Source organism: Amphiura filiformis, chromosome 7, assembly GCF_039555335.1.
Source record: "Amphiura filiformis chromosome 7, Afil_fr2py, whole genome shotgun sequence".
Taxonomy (NCBI): domain Eukaryota; kingdom Metazoa; phylum Echinodermata; class Ophiuroidea; order Amphilepidida; family Amphiuridae; genus Amphiura; species Amphiura filiformis.
Genome location: NC_092634.1, coordinates 33082565 through 33105796, shown reverse-complemented (window position 1 = coordinate 33105796; position 23232 = coordinate 33082565). Strand labels below are relative to the sequence as shown.

General features: G+C 35.0%; 1 protein-coding gene across 1 annotated transcript in view; it reads right to left on the bottom strand.

The window, feature by feature from the left end:
• The window catches only part of LOC140157045 (transient receptor potential cation channel subfamily A member 1-like), a 63496-nt gene that overhangs the window by 29667 nt on the left and 10597 nt on the right, over nt 1–23232 (bottom strand). The window contains 7 exon segments of the mRNA XM_072180111.1: nt 438–621; nt 1861–2056; nt 3077–3170; nt 4413–4625; nt 5370–5540; nt 16512–16612; nt 19894–20062. Of these exon segments, the coding sequence (XP_072036212.1) occupies nt 438–621; nt 1861–2056; nt 3077–3170; nt 4413–4625; nt 5370–5540; nt 16512–16612; nt 19894–20062 (1128 nt within the window).

The following is a 23232-nucleotide window of genomic DNA, read 5'->3' as shown; positions in this document are numbered from 1 at the left end:
AAAGGGCAGGGGTGTGAGTGACCATAGATATAAAAAACAGTCTGAAAACAGATATGGAAAGTCTGGAAAACTTTTGAAAATTGGAATGCTCCTATACTTTTGAACAGAGCAAGTGCAGAAAAAGAGCTGAAAATTTAAATCTGAACTCTCACACCCCTCAAAGGCGATCCGCGACTAATTACATGCGAGACAGAAAATAGTTAATTGATTCAGGTTTAGTTTCTTTGTTTGCTTTAAGCTACCATGCAATATCTTATCAACAGAAAATCTCTACATGTCCAGGCACATATACATGCTTTGTTGGAAAACTTAAAATGGTGAAAAAAAAAACAGGAAAAACTTAAATACAGCATTGAAACTGGCCAAAAACAAGCCCATCGATTTGAGCAACAAAACACCTGAACATTCTCATGCCTGCACACCCCTTTAACACTAACCTCCAGACCATCTGGTTGGTTCTCCTCTGCTGCCCAGAACATGGCTGTCTTGTCGTACTTATCTCTTGCACCGATATCTGCATTGTTATCGAGAAGGACTTTTATTGTCTGGCTATGACCGCTACTGGCTGCGATAAGCAGAGGTGTGAAATTGTCTGTGTCTCGCCTCTCAATCTTGGCACCACTGAGAAGTAAATGCAATGAGAAAACAGAAGAAATGTATCGGTTACTCAAAATTAATTAATTAATTAAAATATCTAGCTTCCTACCAGTAGGTCACAACATTACAAATCATAAAATCAAAGAATCAAGCATGAGAATAATATTTCAATGAAAAAAAGGAAAATTCTGAAAAAAAAGCTTGTAAAATCATATGGAAAATATGCTCAAAACAGGCTAAAAAGAAATAAAAACACAGAAATTTGGGCAAAAAAATGGGATTCCTCATAAAAAGGAAAATTCTCATGCCTGAAGAATAAATCACATTTTAGGCACATCCAGGCACATTGCCCCTCTTTGCACAGTATTTTTGGGACACACAGCCAGACTGCATGTAAATTATACCGACAATGTATCACTTGTCCCCTTTGTGTGATCATATCTTTGGCCTATACATCAATTAATCATACAAATGAAATTAGCCTATTGTCAAGACTTCATTGAATGATTAGACAGCTTTATTCCGTATGCTGTATAATCCCGGTCTTTAGCTTGATACTCGGCCAACAAACTCTGACTGAGTATGCTTACATTATAAAGTAGAACCCTGCAGGGCAAGATTTTCTTCACTGATCCCGGACTTCCCCATCCCATCTACCAACGAACCCAAGAACATTTTAAGGCAAACCCGATGTATCCTGACCCGCAAGTTGTTTACTAGACTGGACCTTCTCTTTTTGTCAATATCCCAGTATAGCGAGTCTAACTTTCAAGGAGAATCATCAGATTCAGTTCCGGCTCGTTAATTGGTGCAAACTTGCGATTATTATAGAAAGGAAAGTACAGAAACATCATAGTGCATTATCTGTGTCAGAAATTTTAGAGTTTAACATAAGGTGAGGAGTTTTTTACATGGATGAAAATCTGCAAAATTCAGGGCATGCATTTTCTGAAATGCATAATTACATTACACTGATTTTTAAATTTAAATTATATCTCCGGCCCGAATGTAAAGTAGCTTGACTCGACCAAACCCGGCCATATGATCCCTGGACCGGACCAAACCGGTAATTATGTGAAAGATGTATCCCGACTTGGTTTCGGTTTGGCCCAGGAAATATGGGGTGCCCCACAGGTCACTATTATAAACTAAACCATCTACCTAACAACTAGAAAAATAGAAGTTCTTGAAAATTCATCACCACAGTAATATGACAATTTAAAACTTCAGTTCAATTTGTTCAATTTTATCAATTTTACTCACTTTCTGAGAAGAAACTCCACCACATGGAACCTATTGAAAGCACATGCTTTGTGCAGTGGTGTGGCTCTCTCATGGTTCACAGCGTCTATACTGGCTCCTTTGCCAAGCAGCATCTTGATGACACCAATGTTTCCGGAGATGGCTGCCTGGTGGATTGGAGTGTTGCGGTTCTTGTCAAAGCAGTTCACATTGGCACCTGAACATATAAAGCAGTGGACATATCAATGTAAGTGCAGCACAATATCAGAATAGGCCTAATGGATCATACTGTCACAGAGGTATAAGTGTGTTAGTGTTATAGACCTGACAGGGAAGTCCTCTTTTGGTCTATACACTAGCGCGCTAGCCTTTTAATCCCAGTGTCATGGGTTCAAGTCCCGGCAGGATCAGAAGTGGCTTGAGAAGGTGCAGGATACTTCCGTGAGGGGTTTGTGACAATACCACCACATGGGTTTAATAAAGATGAAGAAACAAATTCTAATCAAACCTGTAAAATGCTGAAATTGTACTAGGACATTCAGAGATATTCTGTACAAATTGAAGAATTGAAGCGTTATATATCGTGCCTCCTGTCCTTTAAGGTGTAGACCCGCCGCGCGTCAGTGACTGTCTCTTGGAATTTGCAGGAGGGCATTAAATAGCTCTTCTGAAACCTTCAAGGAGAGCTGTTTAGAGCATTTACAATAGAATGTAAGGAGAGAATGGTCAACTATGGAGAGCTAAAAATCACTCTCATATATCAGACTTGAGGAGAGCGAGTGTTCGAAATGCCGTCAAACCGAGGTGCTTAACTTGTATACACACCAACAAAGTGAGGATTTTTGACCAAGTGAGGACTAAGTGAAGATAGCGTACATGCAAAGTGAGTTTGTCTTTTACATAGGCAGCCCTCACTGTGTATGGAATGGATGAGAAACACACTTATAATAAGCTTTTTATACTCGCTTTTAATGAGGTATAGTGCAAATGTCTTGGTGTGAGTGTACAGAAATCACACACAGAGTGTGGGCACCCTTACTTTGTATGAGCTTGCACGTAGGGTGATTGAGAAGGCATGAATGTTGGCCTCTTTTAGAGAAAAAAGACGAAAAAGAAAAAAATCTTTTACCGACCGACCCATCTATAAAAGTTGGTCTATGAACAACCAAACATTTTTTTTTTGGGGGGGGGGTGGTGGAGGGGGTTGGTGGGGGGCTTATTTGTTGATGTTTCCTACCTCTTTCAATACAGATTTGTGTGATACCAGTTGATCCTGCATCTACACCTAGCTGAAGCGGAGTGTTGTATTCAATATCTCTGTCCGTCAGCATCTGTGAATAACAAAAAAGATATTAAAGAACTTAATTATGATTCAAATTGACAAAAATATATTGAAAAAGGTAATACATGTTATGATGTTTGCCTAATATTCTCAGTCAGAAGTGTTATCATAACATGGCTATTCCTCAACCTCCCTTTGAACACTGGAGTAAAAGTTTGCTGTTTGGACTTTTGTGGACCTGGTATTAGACCTACAATAGGTAAAAAAAGGTAAAGGAGTCGATCCTGTATGAACAGTAATCGGAGTACCCATCTCTCTTTCATTGGCGATTGGGCCAGACTCCTCCATGTAATGTTGCTATAGGGGATCGCTACACCTCCTCTACAGCGAATCTGTTACCTTCCCAGCATTTAAGAATGCCGGTACCCATTTAAACACCTGGGTGGAGAGGAGTAATCGAGATAAAGTGCCTTACTCAAGGGCACAACACGATGGCGTCGCCGGGCTCGAACCCATAACCTTTCGATTATGAGTCAGTGCCCGTTCCACTAGACCACCTACAATAGGAGACCTATAAACCATATGCAATATTACGGTGTCTAGCACCTTCTGTCACTCAATCAATCAATCAATCAATCAATCTTTATTTCATTCAAAATACAACAATACAATAACAGCAAAACAACACATTTGAATGAGGAGATGCTCAGAAGGCCAAGGTCTCTTTACGACCATGGATGTCTGCACTTTATGAGTGAAATGTCACCTCATAGGTTGGACTACGTTCCCCACTCGCGTTCACTCAAAATTCGGATTCCCCCTTGTTTTCCTGCATTTCTCCATTTAAAACTTAACACTCCCCTTTTGGCTCAACAAAAATTTCACGTTCCCCCCTCAAGACCCCAAAAAATTTCGGGTTCCCCCCTAAAAATGCCCATTCTCCCCCCCCCCTGTCGTAAATAACGATCGCTCCCTAAACAGGACAAAAAAAAGGGTTTTTTCACCTACACGGACTTTTGATTATTTTTCTCAGTTCTTTTTCTTCCCTGCCTAATATGGGACTTCTATATACATGTTTTATGATTAATTTTTAGCGTATTTAGAGTGGAGAAGGTGTTGTGTAATTTATACACACCGGGGACGACCGTGGTTGTCATGAAGTCCCAGTTTGGTGTGAAAAACACATGTCAAATGGTGTCCCCTATAGCCAGGAAAACAAATGCACACTCACCCCCACACGGATACCCCTACACACACCTCCTAAAATAAAATAAGAACAGGTATATTGTACGTACCTGGTCCAAACAGCTTTGCTTCTCTCCGCTTCAAACACAAGCTGTACGATGCCAAGATGGCCCTCCAAGCATGCAGCGTGTAACGGGGTACTGTTCTCATAGTCTGTTGATCTCAAGTGAGCTCCGGCAGCTATCAACATGGCTGCTATCTCTACATTGCCATGGGTACAGGCCATATGCAGCGGCGTCATCTGCTGTTTGTCAAGACACTACAAGGGAAAAAGCAGGATTTTGAAGAATGTGAAAAGGAGCAATATTCTGAAGTTTACTTGTCAAGTCCTCGAAGGAGAAAAAACTTTCATCCCATGCATGTTTTTCATCTAACATTGAGGCCCATCACTAAAACATTCTTACTCCAATCTATGAGTTACATTGTAAATTGCTTCAGAGGTCTTGATTCTGGAAGCAATAAAGAGTCTCACAATGGCCCATAGAAAAGTACACAACTTCCAGGGTGATGACCACCAAATTACAATGTTTTTGTTCATACCACTTAAATTAACCATATTTCAGGCGTAAAATTCCACATGAGTAAAATATGACCTTTAATCTGTACACAACCTACATTTTCATGGGGGTAAAGTGGTGTGACAAAGTAGTCAATCTGGACACCCATATTTTGACCTGAAAATAATATATGTGACCATCCACCACAAACCCAGTGTTAAGTTGCCAGTACTTATTCTGAGATACTGACCAATAGAGTGGACAAAAATCAATAGAAAACAAAGGAATTTCAAGAGCAAATTTGGCTTTTTGAGCATCTATTTCTCAAGCAATTATGACAAGTGATATATCCTTTTATAGCTTTATTTTAAAGAGATTTCGACTGTTTAATTATCTATCTAATTGTGACTGTATACTGGTTTCATTGTGGATGGTCACATATACATGTAAAGAAATTATTTCCTTGGGGTTGCATTTTAGTACCAAGCCACTCTGTACATACTCACATCTACTTGAACATTTGGGCAGCCAAGTAACTCCGAGGCAGCTATGTCATTGCCACGCATTGCGGCAAAATGAAGCGGCCTCAACCCATAGATGTCCTTCACGTTCACATCGGCTCCTTTGCTGACCATATACTTGATGATGCCTACTTCCCTCTCTTCTTCCCCATTGGGCTAAAGGAAACAGCAAAGTAAAGAAAATAAATCAAAACTAGTTAAAAATTGAGCTACAAATATTGTTACTTGTGAAAATATAACACTGATAGTGTGACATATCGATAAAGAGTGAATGAAATAGAAGGAAGATTCAGAAAATAATGTTGGTGTACAAAAACCGATGCTATAATCAAAAGTTTCATTCTATCACTAGTGAGTCAGTGACATCAGTGCATCAAATCAAGCAGTATCTCAAAATGCAGGCATACATACACCCCCTATGTGTGTAAACGGCTGCACACTCCCACCCCACACACCCCCATTTAAAGATGGTGCATGCATGTTGATGCCCATGCCAAATGGCTGTCACTGACTCGACATGAGTAAAAATACTGCAGGCTTGGTAATTTTACGACTTCTAATAAATACATCTTATAATACATTTTCTTATTATTATTTTCTTATTGTCATCAAAACACACTGATATAAGCAAGCAGTTACAAAGCACCTGCAATAGTATGTAAAAAGAATTCATCAGTATTTATAATGTTTTGTCACCTTCCTTTAATTTTTCATTTAAAATTAATTTTTTGAGCACTATATCAACACAGGTAAAATTATGGACATACTAAATATGTGACGTGTCATGTCAAAACCAGACACTTTTGGGCAGGATCGTAAATGGAGAAATAGCCAAAAATCTGCCCGGGGTGATTTTTTCACAATTTGGGTTTGTTGCGAATTTGTGATGTTATTAATGTTTAAAATATTGTCTGATAGTTTCAGACCGGAATATAACTGGCATCTTGTATTTTTGAGACATTTTTCAAGGTAATTCCTACTCTCAACATTGTCAATAATATTTTTAAAGGCCGATATCTCAATTTCCAATTTTATAATACCATAACTTACTTAACTCAATATCTTTGCTTAGGAATGTCTGATTTCATAGGGGAAAACGGTGTTGTGGAGCAAAATATCTCTATATTTAAGATATGTAAAAACCTCAAAATTGATAACCTGCCCAAAAGTGTCTGGTTTTGACATGACACGTCACATAGTCAACCAGGCTTGCAAAATATCATTTTTCAGTTTCAAGATTTTCATAGCATTAGCTCCTACTATAATTTTACTAGATTTCAGTTTTAATTAGATTAAAGCAATATATGAATGTCCATTTTCATCAACGAGTTTCACTCATCAAACCTAGCAGCGCAAACATCCACAGCCCACTGTAAGTAAACAATGTTTGCCCTTGTATCTCTCGTATCAGAAATTGATAAGTCAACTAACCTGTGCCCTTTACTACTGTATACAATATTATGCATGTCATCTTGTTTTATTGGGCTATTCCAGAAAATAAGTGCACACCCCCTATAGAGGAGTAACTTTTCAATCAAAGAAATGTCTGGATTTCCAAGTCTGCTTTCTGAAAACGACTGGAATTTCAGTTGCAATTCTGGAAAAGCTTGGAAATCTAATTAAAGGAAGGAAAAATCACGGAAATGTCAAAAATGAGCTCTCAAATTTAAAATTTCTGATTTTGAACAATTTTTCTGCTGGATTTTAAAATTCTGGATTCTGGTGTGCATCTATTTTCTGGAATAGCCCATTTCATTACAACCAGATTGTGTCCTATGAGTCAAAATTGCAGAGCCTTTATCTTAATTTATTTTTAAAGGAACAAGTTTTGGATAAAGGGGATCGATACAGGACTTCAGGTTATGGGTTGGCTACGATAAGGGTAGATATGTTACTGGGACTAAGGGTGAGGGTTCCCTGTGCCCTTTACTACTGTATACAAAATTATGCATGTCGTCTTGTTTTATTTCATTGCATACAGATTCTGTCCTATGAGTCAAAATTGTTAAGCCTTTATCTTTATATAAAAGAAGTAAGTTTTGGATTTAAGGGGGTTCAGGACTTCAGGTTAACATTTAAGGGTAAGGATTATGGTTTGGCTACTATAAAGGTAGATGTTACTGAGACTACGGGTGAGGGTTAGGGAGAGTAAAGATTAGGGTTTGCGGGTTAGGTAAAGGGTAAAGGGTAAAAGAGATGATTAGGGTTTAGGGTAAAGGATATGGTTGTAGCTATATATGCTAATATGCATGAAGGCCGGGTTCAATTTACTTTGAAACATTTGCGTAGCAACTTTTAGCGAAAACCTTATTTAGGTGATGTTCTTATAATATTAACATACATTGTATGTTTACATTGTAAAAAATTGCTATACAAGCTGAAATTTGTGTAGCAGGTTGTCCAAAATGGGGAGCATTTTGCTCCACAACACCTGTAAAATTGAACCCTGCATGTAGGTGTTTGTGTAGACACTGTCAAATTATTCCCTTAATATTTTCTTAGGTGTACATAATTATTTATTGCAAGTGCTATATACTTCGTAAATTACATGTAAATACTACATTTGCATATAACATAATACACAATAATTTGCCTTTGATGATTACAATTTACACAAATTGTAGTGCTATTTTAATAAACACACAGTTTAACATAATTAGGTATATTAATTATTCAATTTCAGCAGATGGAGCTAACGACAGTAAAAACCTGTCAGAGCCTTGTGATAATGCGTATCACTTTGCTCATTTAGATAATAGGTAACATGACCTTCCCTAGAGGTTTAGTATATATACTCAGTTTCTGAGTAATGGTTTGCACGCATCTTGCTATACCTGATCAATCAACAAGACTTTTTGTCAAAACATAAAGATCTGTCTACACCATACAATGTAGAACTATATGTAATGTAACACCAAGTTTACCATGCAATCTCTAACATATTATGTATATTAATTCTTCATCGCTTAATGGATTAATATTGGGGTTTTTTTAATGTTGTTGTATTTCGGCCCCATTTTAGTTTTGATCATGTCCTAACAGTTGAGATTTTTCCAACTCAATGCAGAGAGGCAGTTAATGGTGTTTATCTTTTAGTAAATGATGAGAGGGGAGCAGCGTGGCACACTGGTTAAGGTATTGCCTTTGGTGCAAGAGGTCCCGGGTTCAATTCCCCACAGGACCAAAAAAATCTTATCTGCTCTCCCTGTGGCTCATCTAGTAAAGGCAGGGCAGATGACCCAAGATAAAAGACCTTGTTACAGTCGGTTCCGATCAGGGTCAAGCCCCATTGTTGGCTACACTTGACTGTCCTGTAAAAATTGCCCCGACCAGCTATCTACAGCAACCCCTTCGTTCACCAGGTCACTTGTGCCTGGTCAAAGATTCGTCAGTGTTATCTCCTACATTTCAGTGGTGAATGCCTAGATATGCTCGACATAAAAAAAAATTTAAATCCCAGGGAATGTTAACTGTTCACACCTTAGTAATTAATGCCACTACTAAAGCCATAATATAGGCCTAATGACTTCCATCAAACTTTAGTTTTGTTATTCTTTCACAGAAATGATAAAATAATATCAGTAATTGAAACCGTAAGATAGGTTTCTATCGATATGAGCTTAGGTAAATTAAAGAAAAAAATACCATACTATTTTCCCTGTGGGGCTGAAAACAGGGATACTTATCATCATAATTAAAATAATAATCATAATCAACAAAACCCTGCTGACTTTTATGGCCTTTACTGAATACTACAGTGTAGGAGCAACAACAAAATATTCAAACCCAAACATAATTACATCAAATAATTATTATCTCATAATTTGATTGAAAATATTCCCATTACTCATCAGTGAAGTCAATTAGCTACAATTTGTTGTCAAAATGAATTTTTTACTGTTTTGATCTTTGTGCATTTCAATCGTAGAGAGAATTTAAAAAAAATCAAATCATATAATTACAAAGAACGTAATGTAGACCTAATTCTACAGCTACAATGTAACCCTGATTCTAATGTAGTGCGGGAGTAGTAGCAATTGAAATTCACACGGGTCCGGTTAATAATACTTGACCAAGTGTTGCCATCACACAGTCCTGTTTTGTGCCCCACGCATACATCTTGCCAATTCCATCATCAGGCATAGAAGAAATTTCAACCTAATCATGCTTCATGCATGATGCATACCCAATACAAGAATTTAAAAAACAAAACAAATTGCATAATAACTCTTTACCGTACCAGTATATTTAGGTTCACATAATATTTGAGGCTTTACGAGCCGGCCAGGTATCTAATCTACTGTAGCAAAGCATGCATGCAACTTTCACAGGCAATGACTCAAAGATACTAAATATTCTGTGGCGTTTTTTTTCTTCACAAATGTCAAAACTGACTGACTATGTAACTCCAATAGCTGCTATGTGTTAAATATACACAATACAATATATTATATTGTACATATTTAACACCTAGCAGCTATTGAGTTATGAGGTTTTGACAGAACAGTGTAAATATTCTATCTTCAAATGACTTTTAACATGTAGCTGTCATCTTTGTTTTTCTCAAAAATTCACTAAATGTAAAAGCTTTAAAATCAATCATGAAATCTGCCAAATACAGACACGTTTTCTATTTTTATAATAAATAAATGCTCACAATATTTAAGTAGCTTTGAAGTCTGGATACATCAGCACTAAGAAATAACAACCCTGGGAAAACTACAAGCCAAGCACAGATTATCCGCACATCCTACATTCACTACCATGCCAATATATGGACCATTATTAGACACAATAGATTCTATTATGAGAGCACGCTGCAGAGATTCCTCAGTTACTATGACAACACAGAAATTGGTCGCCAATACATTTGCTGCCAAATATAGCAAAAATAATTGCATATTTACAAAAATGGAAATGAGAATATATATAATAAATCGCCCATGATGATCAGCGCCTTACATTTGGAAGCAATTTAAATTGAAGGTGAATTATTGTGAAATTATCTGAGCCATGCAATTACTGAATAGCGTGACTTGTCAAGTTATCATGCTCAAATGGTCGCACATATTGACAAACTTGAACCTGCATGCTGGGAAGGACACTACAGAAATAATATGGCAAATATTTGCTTAACGCTAAGAAAAACAAATGATTAGATAACCGACTAGATATTCTACTGGAATCTTCATTTTTAATTTGTAAGAAATTAAAATGAATGTAATGAAGAAAGTGCAGTCTATTTCACATGGACATCAGATCCAATTAGACCAAAGTCAGTAAAAATGAAATTGAGGAAGGCAAAAATAAGGTAAAAAAACAACATAAAACATATGAAATTATAAAAAAAGTTCCTAAATTTACATCATCATTATTATCATCATCATTGTCACACACCCAAACAAGATACAATTACAAATATGTAATCAAAAACAGGTGCAAGAAATAAAAAAAGATACGGGCAGTTTGCCTATGAATATAATAAAGGCCTACAAGATATGTATAGCTATTTGAATGGCATTTGAAACCTACACATGCGCTATCAAGGAAGCTATACGAGTAATGATTACAATACCAGATTGTATTTCACACACTATAATATTACATGTACATTGTGTAGCTATCCTGTTCATTGATTCCGGTATCTATATGCATCCACCTGCAAGTTGCCACTGAACCAGGTGTCAATATTATTAATATCACACCCTGCATATTTTTGCATTTAATGTGTATTGGTAATATACTGATGTCTGGGAGAGGAGTCATTTGAATAAAATTGTTGGAAGCACTCAGTGATATATGGACAGCAAATTAGGATCCAATTTAAAAGCTGTTAACAGTGGCGTCCGCAGGTTTTCAAAAGTCGGGGGTGCCACAGGTTTCGATTCCCCCTACTGTTAAAAATTTCAGGCTCCTTTAAGCTCGCCGTAATAGGTAAAAGCCAGATTTTTGGGTGGCCTGACCCCCCCAATGTGCTGTTATAAACACTACGACAAGTTTTTTTTTTATCTGTGTTTTGTCAAAGGATGTTTGTTTGTTTGTTTGCTCTTTAAGACCACATAGATTTTCATGAATTGATGAGGATGTGAGCTAGGTTCTTTTTGCAATTCAACATTGGCATTGCCAGCATTTTACATTAGAATGACCCTGCTGCTACTTGGGCAAAGTACTATATTTCTACTACTTATACATAATAGCTAAATATTATGCGCAAATTGAGACCCTTCTGTATTTCCTTCTTACACATTATAATTTATGAAAATTCTCAACTTACATATATACAATGGTTATTCTATCTACCCCCTCCCCCTACATAAAATAAAACATTTTTGTTTGTTCAATGACAGCATTTCTAATAACATTATGTTCTTGAAAGTTAGACTTTTACAATGTAACATTTTCTGATAAGATTCATCTTATCTACATGTTTAGAATAGTCACATAAGTATACATAATGTGTAGATTACATGCACATGTATATAAAAGGGTGCTGTTGAAGTTTTGAAGTTAAAAGAATCAAAAAATTATCATAATTATATCTAATACAATAGAGTACAGGAAAAAAAGAAGGATGCATAATGATTAGCAAATTTCAATTTCAAAAGCATCTCCGATCAAATTGGTCTAAAAGACTTGACTTGAATAATTAACATACAATAGGCCTACAACATCGGCCTAAATACTGTCTTGTTGAATTGGGACAAACACTTCAAAAAACTTGCACCACTTCTAGCAATGTCTAATTTGCAGTATTGACTACAGAGACCTCTACATGTAGGCTCTGGATCCTGACTACAAACTTACAAAGCAACTCCGTTGTGAAGAAAAGATTTCAAAAGCCACTTTCTTGGCCAGTAAAAGAACTTTGTGCAATTACCAACAAATTATCCAACAAACAGGGACAGTAACTGCTTTACATTTTTTCTTTCTCTAACCCTACAATACCGTGAATTTATCTAATTCAAAGAAGAATACAACACTTTTTCCACCACTACTGGAGTATTCCTCCACCACAACTAGTTCTTCACCATTTTCCAATTTTTTTTCTTTCTCTAACCCTACAATACTGTGATATTTAATTCAAACAAGAATACAACACTTTTTCCACCACTACTGGAGTATTCCTCCACCACAACTAGTCCTTCACCATTTTCCAAATTCCTTCAACCAAACTTGGAGGATAAATGTTGTTAGCAAATTAAAAGTATGGTTGCAAAATCCACACTTTCAAGCCTCATGCACTTATGTAAAACAGCTTTGAGCCTCGTGCACTTTATGCTTTAATGGCATCAGTCAATGACATTGCTTTTATAACATCAATACATTTTTATATGCTAGTAATTTGTCAGCAAACTACATTATGCATACAAATGTAATATATGAAAAAGTTTCAAATTAAAAAATGAATTAGAAGTTAGAGCTTGAATAAATGGCAAATAATTATCTGAACAAAATATATGGTTAAGAAGACCATGAATTCAAGGGTTTATGTGGACTACGTGCCATAACTGCTGAAGTTTACCACGTACTCCAAAAAACCGTGAAACAGGAAGTTAGTTTACACAAGTTTAAGTTTCCTTTGTGATTCACGACAAAACACTGTGTGTACAAAAAAAAGGTGGTACTACACCCATTGATAAATTTTGTGACTAACTTTGCACTTTTCTCAAAAAAATAACTACAGTAACTAAAGTTATGTATATTACAGGAGCAATGAATCCAATTACTTCACTGAAATTTCAGTGATTCAAGACAAGTGGTTTATTATATAATGTTAAGAAATGAGGTACATTCTAGTAGAACCTCTTTTCTTGTCATAAACAATGTACCGCTTGTCTTGAGTCACTGAAATTCCAGTGTAGTAACTGGATTCCTTGCCCCTATATTATTATACATAACTTTTGTTACCAGTGTGTTATTATTTTTTGAGAAAAATGCAAAAATAGTCACAAATTTATCAAGGGGTGTAGTACCACCTAAATATATCAATCAAAAATTAAAAGGCATATAATAAATAATTTGTTATTTTTTTCCGGAAAAGAACAACTTGTATTATTTCCTAATGCCAGGATGTAATTCTTTCCTGTTCCACCGACAAATGAATTTGGAGCCATGACAACATTGAAATCCCTGCAAGAATCCATTTTGTTTCCATTATCGATGTGCTACATAAAAATGGGTGTTGAAGAGGACAAATTAGTTCCCATTGGTCACAAAATGTCAAAATTTAATTTTTGTTCAAAATTATTTGCCATTCAAATAAAAACTACTGGGATAAGATAAAGGAAAATGCATAAAATAAAGGCTAAAGGTTAGACAACATGATTAATAGGCAGAGATTCATGTGTACGCAAGGCACAAGTCATCAATTATATAAAATATATTTTGTTGTAAAATTGTGTAAATCAAAATAATGGCATTCTCTTAAGAAGAGCATAATTACATACGATGTGTATGTACAATGTAGATATCAAGAAAAGCACTGAATTCTGAACATTACAGTGATAATCGTTAGCCATGCCATGATTATATCATAAAAGAAGTGTGATTTAAAAATTGAAAGCATGTATTCAATGACTTCTGCGTAGCGTTACCATGACAGCAGATCCCCATTCAAGTCCCATTGCTATGCATTTATGTACACATACTTCACCCCCTTCTACTTGATGTGACAACAACTTCTCGTAGTCCTCGGTAACCTGTAAAACAATTCTCATGTAAGGCTATACATACATACAAAGGCAGCATCTAGATCTACATACTTGAAGTCATAAATTTCGGATGGAATTTAATGCAACTTTGATGCATAGAAAGTGGCATGACTTTTGCATGAAAATGGAGTATGTCTAGGGCAATACACCTGAAATAATGCATGTACACCTAGCAATCTCAGTTTTATAAACCGCCACTATCCAGGTCATTCAATAAAATGAAAATCCAAAATAAACAGTGTGTTACAAACGGGGCGTCTCTTCTTTTAAAATTTGACACATCATTTGTGAAAATCGATCTGCATGTACATGTAAGGCCAGAATGTCTCCAATGTTCTATTTTCATCCAAATCAAAAGTGACACTTGATGATCATTCAACACATTTAAGTGGGCGTTCATGCACGCATGCAATCATTTAACCAGCTTTTACATGTTTACCCAGGATAGTCATGCCATGATAGTCCATTGACGATCTCATCAAGTGTCACATTTGATTTGGACAATGACAGACTTTCAAGCCTGGGATCTCACATTATTTTTTGCTCAATTTCCACAAATGAGATGTCAAATTATCAAAACAAAACATATATTTTTGTTTTATTTTATTTTATTGAGCTACTTATGAACAATGGCAGCTTATTATAGTACCAGGTGTACAGTTCTCCATGTCGTTACTTCAATAGTATGTGAGCAATATTTAGTTTTTCAACCAATCAGGCGCATGATAATCTTACCGAGAAAGAACAACTTAGCAATCCTTAATTCCCTATAGTGATTTTGTATCTAGAAATGTTGCAGGTTTAGCTATAAAAGCATTGCGCAATAGACAAGCATTTTCGGACCAATCCTTGAGAAAGTGAAAAACATGTGTCGTGCAATTCATGAACAATGTGTATTATATACCCATGAACTACTCCCCATTCCAGAAAAATACAGAACTAGTTTTTTGGAATTAAAAAAATATTATCCTGTTTTGCCAAATGAAACATAGCTTAATTCTAATCCTTTAGGTAGTCCTAACTGGCAATAATAGTCAAATTTTAATATTTGGTAATTTTTTGGAAAAAGAAGGGCCAAAAACATGCCTTTTTAGGGTGTTTTTCAACCTTTTTCGTATTCTGCGACAATCAGGCCCAAAGACTTGAACAAAGACTAATTTCAAGTTATGCATTCTAATTTTTGGAAAACACATTTTCCAAACTTTTTCATACCCAATTAGCAAAAATAACACATAATATTAAAATTATGAACTCTTAGCCTATACTCAAGATTTTGAATGCTTAGACTTGTGCCAAGTCTTACAATTTTGTGACTGCAATTGTAAGAAAACATGCAAAATTGCATGTTTTTTGGACCATTTTACCTCAAATTGCAAAAATTTTAAAATTTGACTTTTATTCCCGGCTTTTATTGGCAGTTAGGACTAACTAAAGGATTAGGATTTAGCTATGTTTCATTTGGCAATACAGGATAATATTTTTTTAATTCCAAAAAATGAGTTCAGTATTTTTCTGGAATAGGGAGTACTTCTTGTTCATGTTTGTCAAATCCAATTATTGCAAAGTTGTGCTTCAAACATCAATCAGATAATTGTCTAAACATAATGTCTAATTGGCTTATTTTGTAAAATTTGTGCTTTTGTTTAAAACTGGTGCTAGTACCAAAAATCATAATTTCACATTTTCTTTCTCATAATATTTAAATCCTACTGCAACAGAAAAATGTACGTCGTATCAGGACCTAAACTTGTAAAATTCTAAATTGGAATTTGGTTACATGCAAAGAGAGCCTTGAAAAAGATTACTCATGCTTGTACAGTTTTAGAATTGTCACAGAAGTATTCACTACACAATGTTGTCTACATGATTTAGTCAAAATGCCTACACATATTTTAGCTCCATATTATGATGAGAAAAAGAAAATTCTTTCATAAGTACTGCAACACAATGAAGCAAGCATGATTAAAGATGTGTTTTTGAAATGATTTTAATAGGCTTCTGTATTTATATGATCATTTGAAGAGTTCTGATGCAAAAAGCGATATATCCATAATTGTTGATTTGAGATATTTACATTGTAAGCAAATATAACTTGTTTAAAAATATAAAGAACATTTTTTAAAGCTCTTTTGATCATAGTGACTTTTTTAAAGTAGGGTGTCATCAACCAGATGTTGGTGGCCGTAGCATCATTATGGAAGAGTGGCCCAAATTGCTTCGAAAGTCAGATGGGCACTCTGGCCTGTTAAAAACACAGGTCTGTCTCCTTTATTATCTTTTTTTGGGTGGCCTTAATGCAAAAAGTTTGAAAATGGTATATATTGCATTTTGCATCTCTCTGAACTCAACTCTTGATTTGTTGTTGTTTGTTTGTTTTATCAAAAGAAACAACACATGTTTTTATTTAAATGATTACCTCATTTCCTTCACTATCTGTGTAAGTGATGGTTTTAGTCCTCTTGAATCGAGAAGCAAAGTGCAGTGGTGTCATGCCATCTTCTCCCCTGTTGGCAACATCTAATATGGACATACAAACAAACATATAAACAAACACAATAAGTTTAAAATGTCACACCAATTTTGAATTAGTATTATAGATCTCCTTTTAGTCCATTTTCAAACATTTTTTGTTATATGCAAACATGAGACGAGCAGGTAATACTTTTTATCTATAGATATAAAAATAAAAAACTCAAAGTCCGTAAAACATTGCCACAAACAGCTTAAACAAAATTTTATATCCAAGTACAATTAGGCCATTCTCGAGCACCATAATTTGTCATGTTTGTTAGTACAGGATAAGGATAAGGATATTTATGCGATATATTTTGTGTCCACTTTACCTCATGGTGGTTGCATTCATCAAAATCAAACTGTTGGACATTTTTTGTAAAGCTGCAGGGGTCATCAAAATTGTACCTATTTAATTTTGAAACAAATCTAATAATCATTGTTTTATCCACAATTTATATAAATTAGCACTGAAATGTTTTCCCCCAAAACTGGACTGAATTTCCCAGACCACAGAAAAAATAAAACACCCAACCTGACCTGTTACTGACCCGAACCGGACCGACAATCTAACACTAGCTCAGTGCTGTTTTATAACAGGGGCAGGCCTGGAAATAAGTCTGTCTGAACCAGGAGCCAAACATTTGGAAAAGCGGCTCCTGGTCCTGTAATTTTCTAGTGAACCAGGAGCCATTTTTTAAAAAGCCAGGAGTTATTTTTTGAAAGTATCAAAGTGCTTATTTTTGTTATTTCTACAGCTTTCGATGCTCACCTGAGACGTTTAGATCCATGTTATTTGTTTTAATCTTATTATATTTTAACAAATAATAACAAATTGTAACAATGTTATTATGACAACAGACCAGTTAAAAAACCACGAGTCTTATTTATTTTATTTTATTTTATTTTGTTTGAGTCTTATTTATTTTATTTTGTTTTGTGTTTTATTCTAATCTATTGTAGTTATTTCACTTTATTTTATTTTATTTTATTTTATTTTATTTTATTTTATTTTATTTTATTTTATTTTATTTTATTTTATTATTTGAATAAAATTTGAATCTAATGACTAAAATCAGGGCTTAATTTGGCCTTACCGGTTTTTTTTTCATGATTTTAGGAAAATTGTAAAAAAATCTAGAAACAACCATCGGCAAAATTCAAGATGGCCGCCTTCATGATCGCGATCATCGTGATCACATAACCAGAAAACAAGGCAAAATACTGCCAAAATTATGAGCCCTAATGGCAAATATCAAGGAAAATTTGCAAAATATTAGGTAAAAGATAAGATTTGGGTGCTGCATTTTGTTGAAAACACATTGGAAATGGCCAATATTTTGAGTGGAAATGAGCTTGCCTGACGAACTTTTACTGGGCCATTTCCTGAGCACTGAGGCTGAGCACTGAACTCGACAAAATGGAGCAATACTGGTCATATATACCGGCGCAAAATATAGATTTTCTGTGGCGCCTGGGCGTGTAATTCTGGTTGGATCCAGGCGTCAAAACTTCGGTAACCGTAGGGTAAAAATCGCTCGGCGCCTGCTTGTTTCCAGGCTTGAACAGGGGTTCTTTATTATATTTGTTCCATATACCAGGGGTGTGAGTGCCCTCTATTGAAAAAAGAGGAACTTTGTTCAAAAAAGAGGAAAAGCACTGAAATATGCTCAAAATGAGCTGAAAATGAAAGAAAAAGCAAAAATTTTGCCTCAAAGAAATTTCCAAAAAAGAGGAATTCAGCTTTCACACCCCTGATGATATACTGTATAATTGTCCGAAGTCCTACCACAAACAAATTCATTGTATTGGAAATACTCTATTCATGATATCCATAATAGAAAATGGGTTAATATCACAAAAGTATAAACACAATTTAAAAAAAAATATTAGTACCATAAATTAGGCCAAAAGCACAAATTAATACTGTACATGATTGCTGTAATTAAATTAAATTCACTGTCAATTATTGTTCATTTAAACTCTAATTTACAGATCTGATTCACCTCCATGCACTAATGATCATACAGCGTGCATACTGACAATAATGCAGTTGAGCAGTATTAATACTATTGGCTAAATTGAAATCCATGTCAATTGTCATTGCACTTGACTACTTGAATTAATGAGCTAAACTAATTGTATTAAATTGTATCTATGCCTCAAGGCAGTCTTTGACATTGATAGTAAGGTACTATTCTGTGTAATTCTTGATGCTGGAATTGGGATATCATCATACATGTGACACGAGGAATGATTATTTAGTTATTGATCAAAACAGACAACACATTCTCTTGGTGTAGAATCACTCAACATGTAACCATGGTAACAAGAAATTTATCTCATTTTGGGGATTGGACCATACTTAAGACTTAAAAATAATGAATAATGAATAATGAATAAAAATCAAATGGAAAATTGTCAACACTGGACTTGTGTTCCTCTTGATTAATATAATGTAAAATGTGGTAAAACATTGATAAAAATTCCCTTTAGAAGGGGAAACCAGCACGAAGCGAATGCAAGCACAATCATCCGTGATTTGATTGTGCAATCATCGGAGCACATAAATGCACGAAAACGTTGGCAGGGCCAGTGAAACACTCATCCACAGTCTAGTCTGTGGGCACCTGAGTGGTCTGTGATTCAAGACCGGACAAATGCAAACAGTTTTTCAAAAAGCAGAAGTGGCGTTACGGTTTTATTAAATCTTTGATTGATTCCTCAGTCGATCTCCACATCACCTTTTGAAGTGTTCTGAATTGGAAGGCAATTTTGCTTTTCTGGATAAAAAAAACATACGAAATGGTGGGAAATTCTGCTAAGTTGGGGGGAAATTTATCTCCCTTGCCGGGAAATAAACATTTTTTCCAGGCCTGCTAAAAGACAGTCGAGTTGTTATGTTACAAAAACAGCAGAATATAATTAGGCCAAAAAATAATTGTTGCGTTGCCCTCAACCGACCGACCCTAAATCCTGAAAAATCAGGGTCGCAATTTGTTTTTTGAATGATGGTTTTTACAGATTTGTTCAAAAATCAATGTTTTTCACTTAAAATTAATATTTTATTGAAAGACTAGTCTTAAATTGATTATCTTACATGTCTAACAAGTATCCAGAAGTCAACATTGACAAATGTTCCGTAATTGAAGAAGTATTATTTAATATTAGGGATTTAAAAAAAAAAAAAAATCAGACCGACCGACCCAACTTTCCCATTTTCCCCACTTGAGGGCAACACAACAATATTTTTTGGGCCTTATGTTGACTCATCTGCAAGCACTTACCAGCACCATGCTCCACTAGAAGTTTGACAATCTTGATGTGATTATAACGACATGCATAGTGTAAAGCACTAAGTTCATTCTCATCTTGCAAGTTAAGCTTTCGTCTTTTGTGATGTCCAATATTTTTCAGAAGTCGTTCCAAAACTGCCACATCACCATCACGTGCAACCTGTTGATGGAAATTTATAATGGAAATGTATGTTTAAAATTTTTTTAATATAACAGATTAATAATTGTGACACAATCTGGTCCATGGGGGCCGAAGGTGGCAAATTTGAAACTGAGATAAAAGTACAAATGTGGAGTAAAAAACAATAAAATACATAAGAAAATAGACATCAAAAAACTTCATAACTTTAGAACCAAGTATGCTTGACCTTTGGTGTTTTCAGTAAATGATAGACTATTGTATATGCATAATGTAAAAATTACAGTAACTCAATTTTCAAAAATGCCTCCTTTGACCCCATGGACCAGATCGTGTCACAATTTAAAATACGTTTTTATACATAAATTAAGCTGATTGCAAAATCATAGGACTAGATGTTTTTAAAACACTCTATAATAGTATTACAAACCAGAAAATATTAAATCTGCTTGCTATAGGTTAGGGTTATTGCTCATTTTTTTTAAATTGATGTCATTGTCATGAATGAACATCAACATCTACATGTAGGCTAATAGTCAGTGTTCAAATTTAGGAAAAATAAATGGTTGTCCACGGACAACCAGATTACAATTTTTGGTTGTCCGTCTAAGTTTTTGGTTGTCCGTAGGCCTACAAATGTGACTTTTGGCTAGATTTATGGTTGTCCGGCGGACAACCGAATCAGTATTTTTGGTTGTCCGGCGACTTTTTTAGTTGTCCCGGGCAACCGGACAACCAAAATTTCGAACGCTGCTAATAGTAGATATACAAATGTAACTAACATGAAAAGTCCAAATACCAAAATTAATCAGAATTAAATGTTTTTATAGCTGCAAAGAGACATGTAGATTTCAAAAGCACTTCAAGTCAACACAATTTAGTTGAATTTACATATTTTTTAGATGACAATGTGTACCGGTACATTTATTATATTTTTAATTAAAATACCGGTATATCTTTTTAAAATGCATGCATGAGTACAAACTGCGGCTAGAGTGGCTTCCCAAACTTTAATACAACTTCCTGTGGAGGGATGGAGGGGATACACACGGTCATACTTTGCAATGGTTCATGATTCATGATTCATGATTTTGAGATTGTTGTCACCCAAATACCTCATTTTTAACAGATTTGTCACATGAAAAGACAAGATTTCAAGCCAGAAGACCCAAAATGTCACCAGCCCAGTAGCTCTTGAGTTTGTGATTTGATTTTATACCCCATTCAGTGAAATGATCTAATTTTGTCACTAAAAAGAATCTTGAGCCATTTTTCTTACAACTCACCCAACACCCAAGTTTCTTCTTTTCAAATTTTTCAACTTTTGTTTTTAAAATTGAATTGGAAAAAAAAATCCAAAGGTTTTTAAGTTACGGCATCAATTCAAACTGTGTAAAATTCTCGCTATTCACAATAAGGGCGCCGCCAGCGGTTTGCGATGTAATCGTGATGTATCATGGGAAAAGGTGTTCCCGTGTTCCTATGTAATAGCATGGTAATATTCGTATTGCGCGGACTTGGATGTCTACCTTTTCCCATGATACATCACGATTACATCGCAAACCGCTAGCGGCGCCCTTATTGTGAATAGCGAGAATTGTCTATGGTCAAATTTGACTAGAAGAAATATCAGTCACTAAGTGACCAATACTTTGGACTTTGATGTTTGAACTTGCATCAATTGGTCAGGTCTAAATTGTAATTACCCAGTAGCTGCCTTGCATGATTAAGTATTTTATTTATTTATTTATTATTTATTAAAACTTCTTTTGCCTGGGTAACAAAACTCAGTGTAAACACTGTTTTTCAGTTTGGCCCAGGGGTCAAACGTAAAACATCAAAAAATAAACAATACATTTTAAAATACATTACATAAGCATATATCAGATTGCACAATTTAACAAAATTAGGAATACTATCAAAAACTAGACCAGCTAGGCATAAAATTTACATACAAACAACAATGATATATAAAAACAGTGATATTGCACTATAGGACATCAAAAGGTGTAATTTACTTAGGGCTTACAAGCATATTTAAAATAACCAACTGTAGCTGGCAATGGATTTTTTGCTCTGGTGGGGAGAAGGTTAAAGGACATGCAAATTACTTTTCACTCCACTTGCAACTCTCTGTCTCTCAGAAAATTCTTCTCACTTTTGAATAGAGCTTGCTATGTAATGCAAAATCAGTCGGAAGTTGAAAATATTGATTTTCAAATAAGATGTCAAAAAGCTCGTCCCACAGATAAAAAAAATAGGTAAAAAAATTTCTTTTGTTGCCTATTGTTTTGGAAACACTTCAACTTTTCATATCTTTTGAAATCTATGTATAATATCAATGGGATTTTCTGCAAAATAGCTAAAAGTTGCACATGCTTTATAAAAATCATGTTAAAACTGTGAAAATTTGATATGCCCGACTTCAGACTGATTTTGCTTGATTGATCGCACCACCCAGGTAATGAATATATAATTCAATGAAGAGTTCATGAAAAAAAAACTGATCCATTTGTCAAGCAATAAATGTGGTGAAAATAAAATTTATAAAATATGATACATGTGCTACCTTTTATCATTTTATTCAAAAATTTACTTTGGAACTATTAGCCCTGGACCCAATTAAATCTAGCATATTTTGTTGGCAGCCTTCTAAGTTATATGTAAGTTAAAATGTATCAGGTTTTTGGATCTTTAATGAACATCTTTTAATTAACTTGACAGCAAACTACCACAATATACAAATTTTATGCAATAAAAATCTTCCTAAAATTATCCAATTGGATGATATGATGTCAACAATTACTCCCAGAGTTGGAAAATGTCTTTTATTTTTATTTTTTAAATAAAAAAATCTGTTGGGTTTAAAAAAATATTGTTAAACATTTATAAGAATTTTATGATTTTAATCACTATCATGTTTTGATTTTTTTCTTCCCAACCACATTATCATGGTAGGCCTACATCGCTGACACCCAGGGCGCTGACAAAATTCCAACTGCGATTCAAATCAGTGATTTTTAAAAATAAATATCAGCCAACCCTGCCCTGATTACTCTGTATGGCTTATGGGTTCATTGAGTTACAAACCTTATTCAAGAAGCACTCAGTTGGCCTGAAATCACTGAATGGTTTCTATTTACAGCAAGTAAACAATCATGATTGAGACATGTTCAACAATGCAAATAACT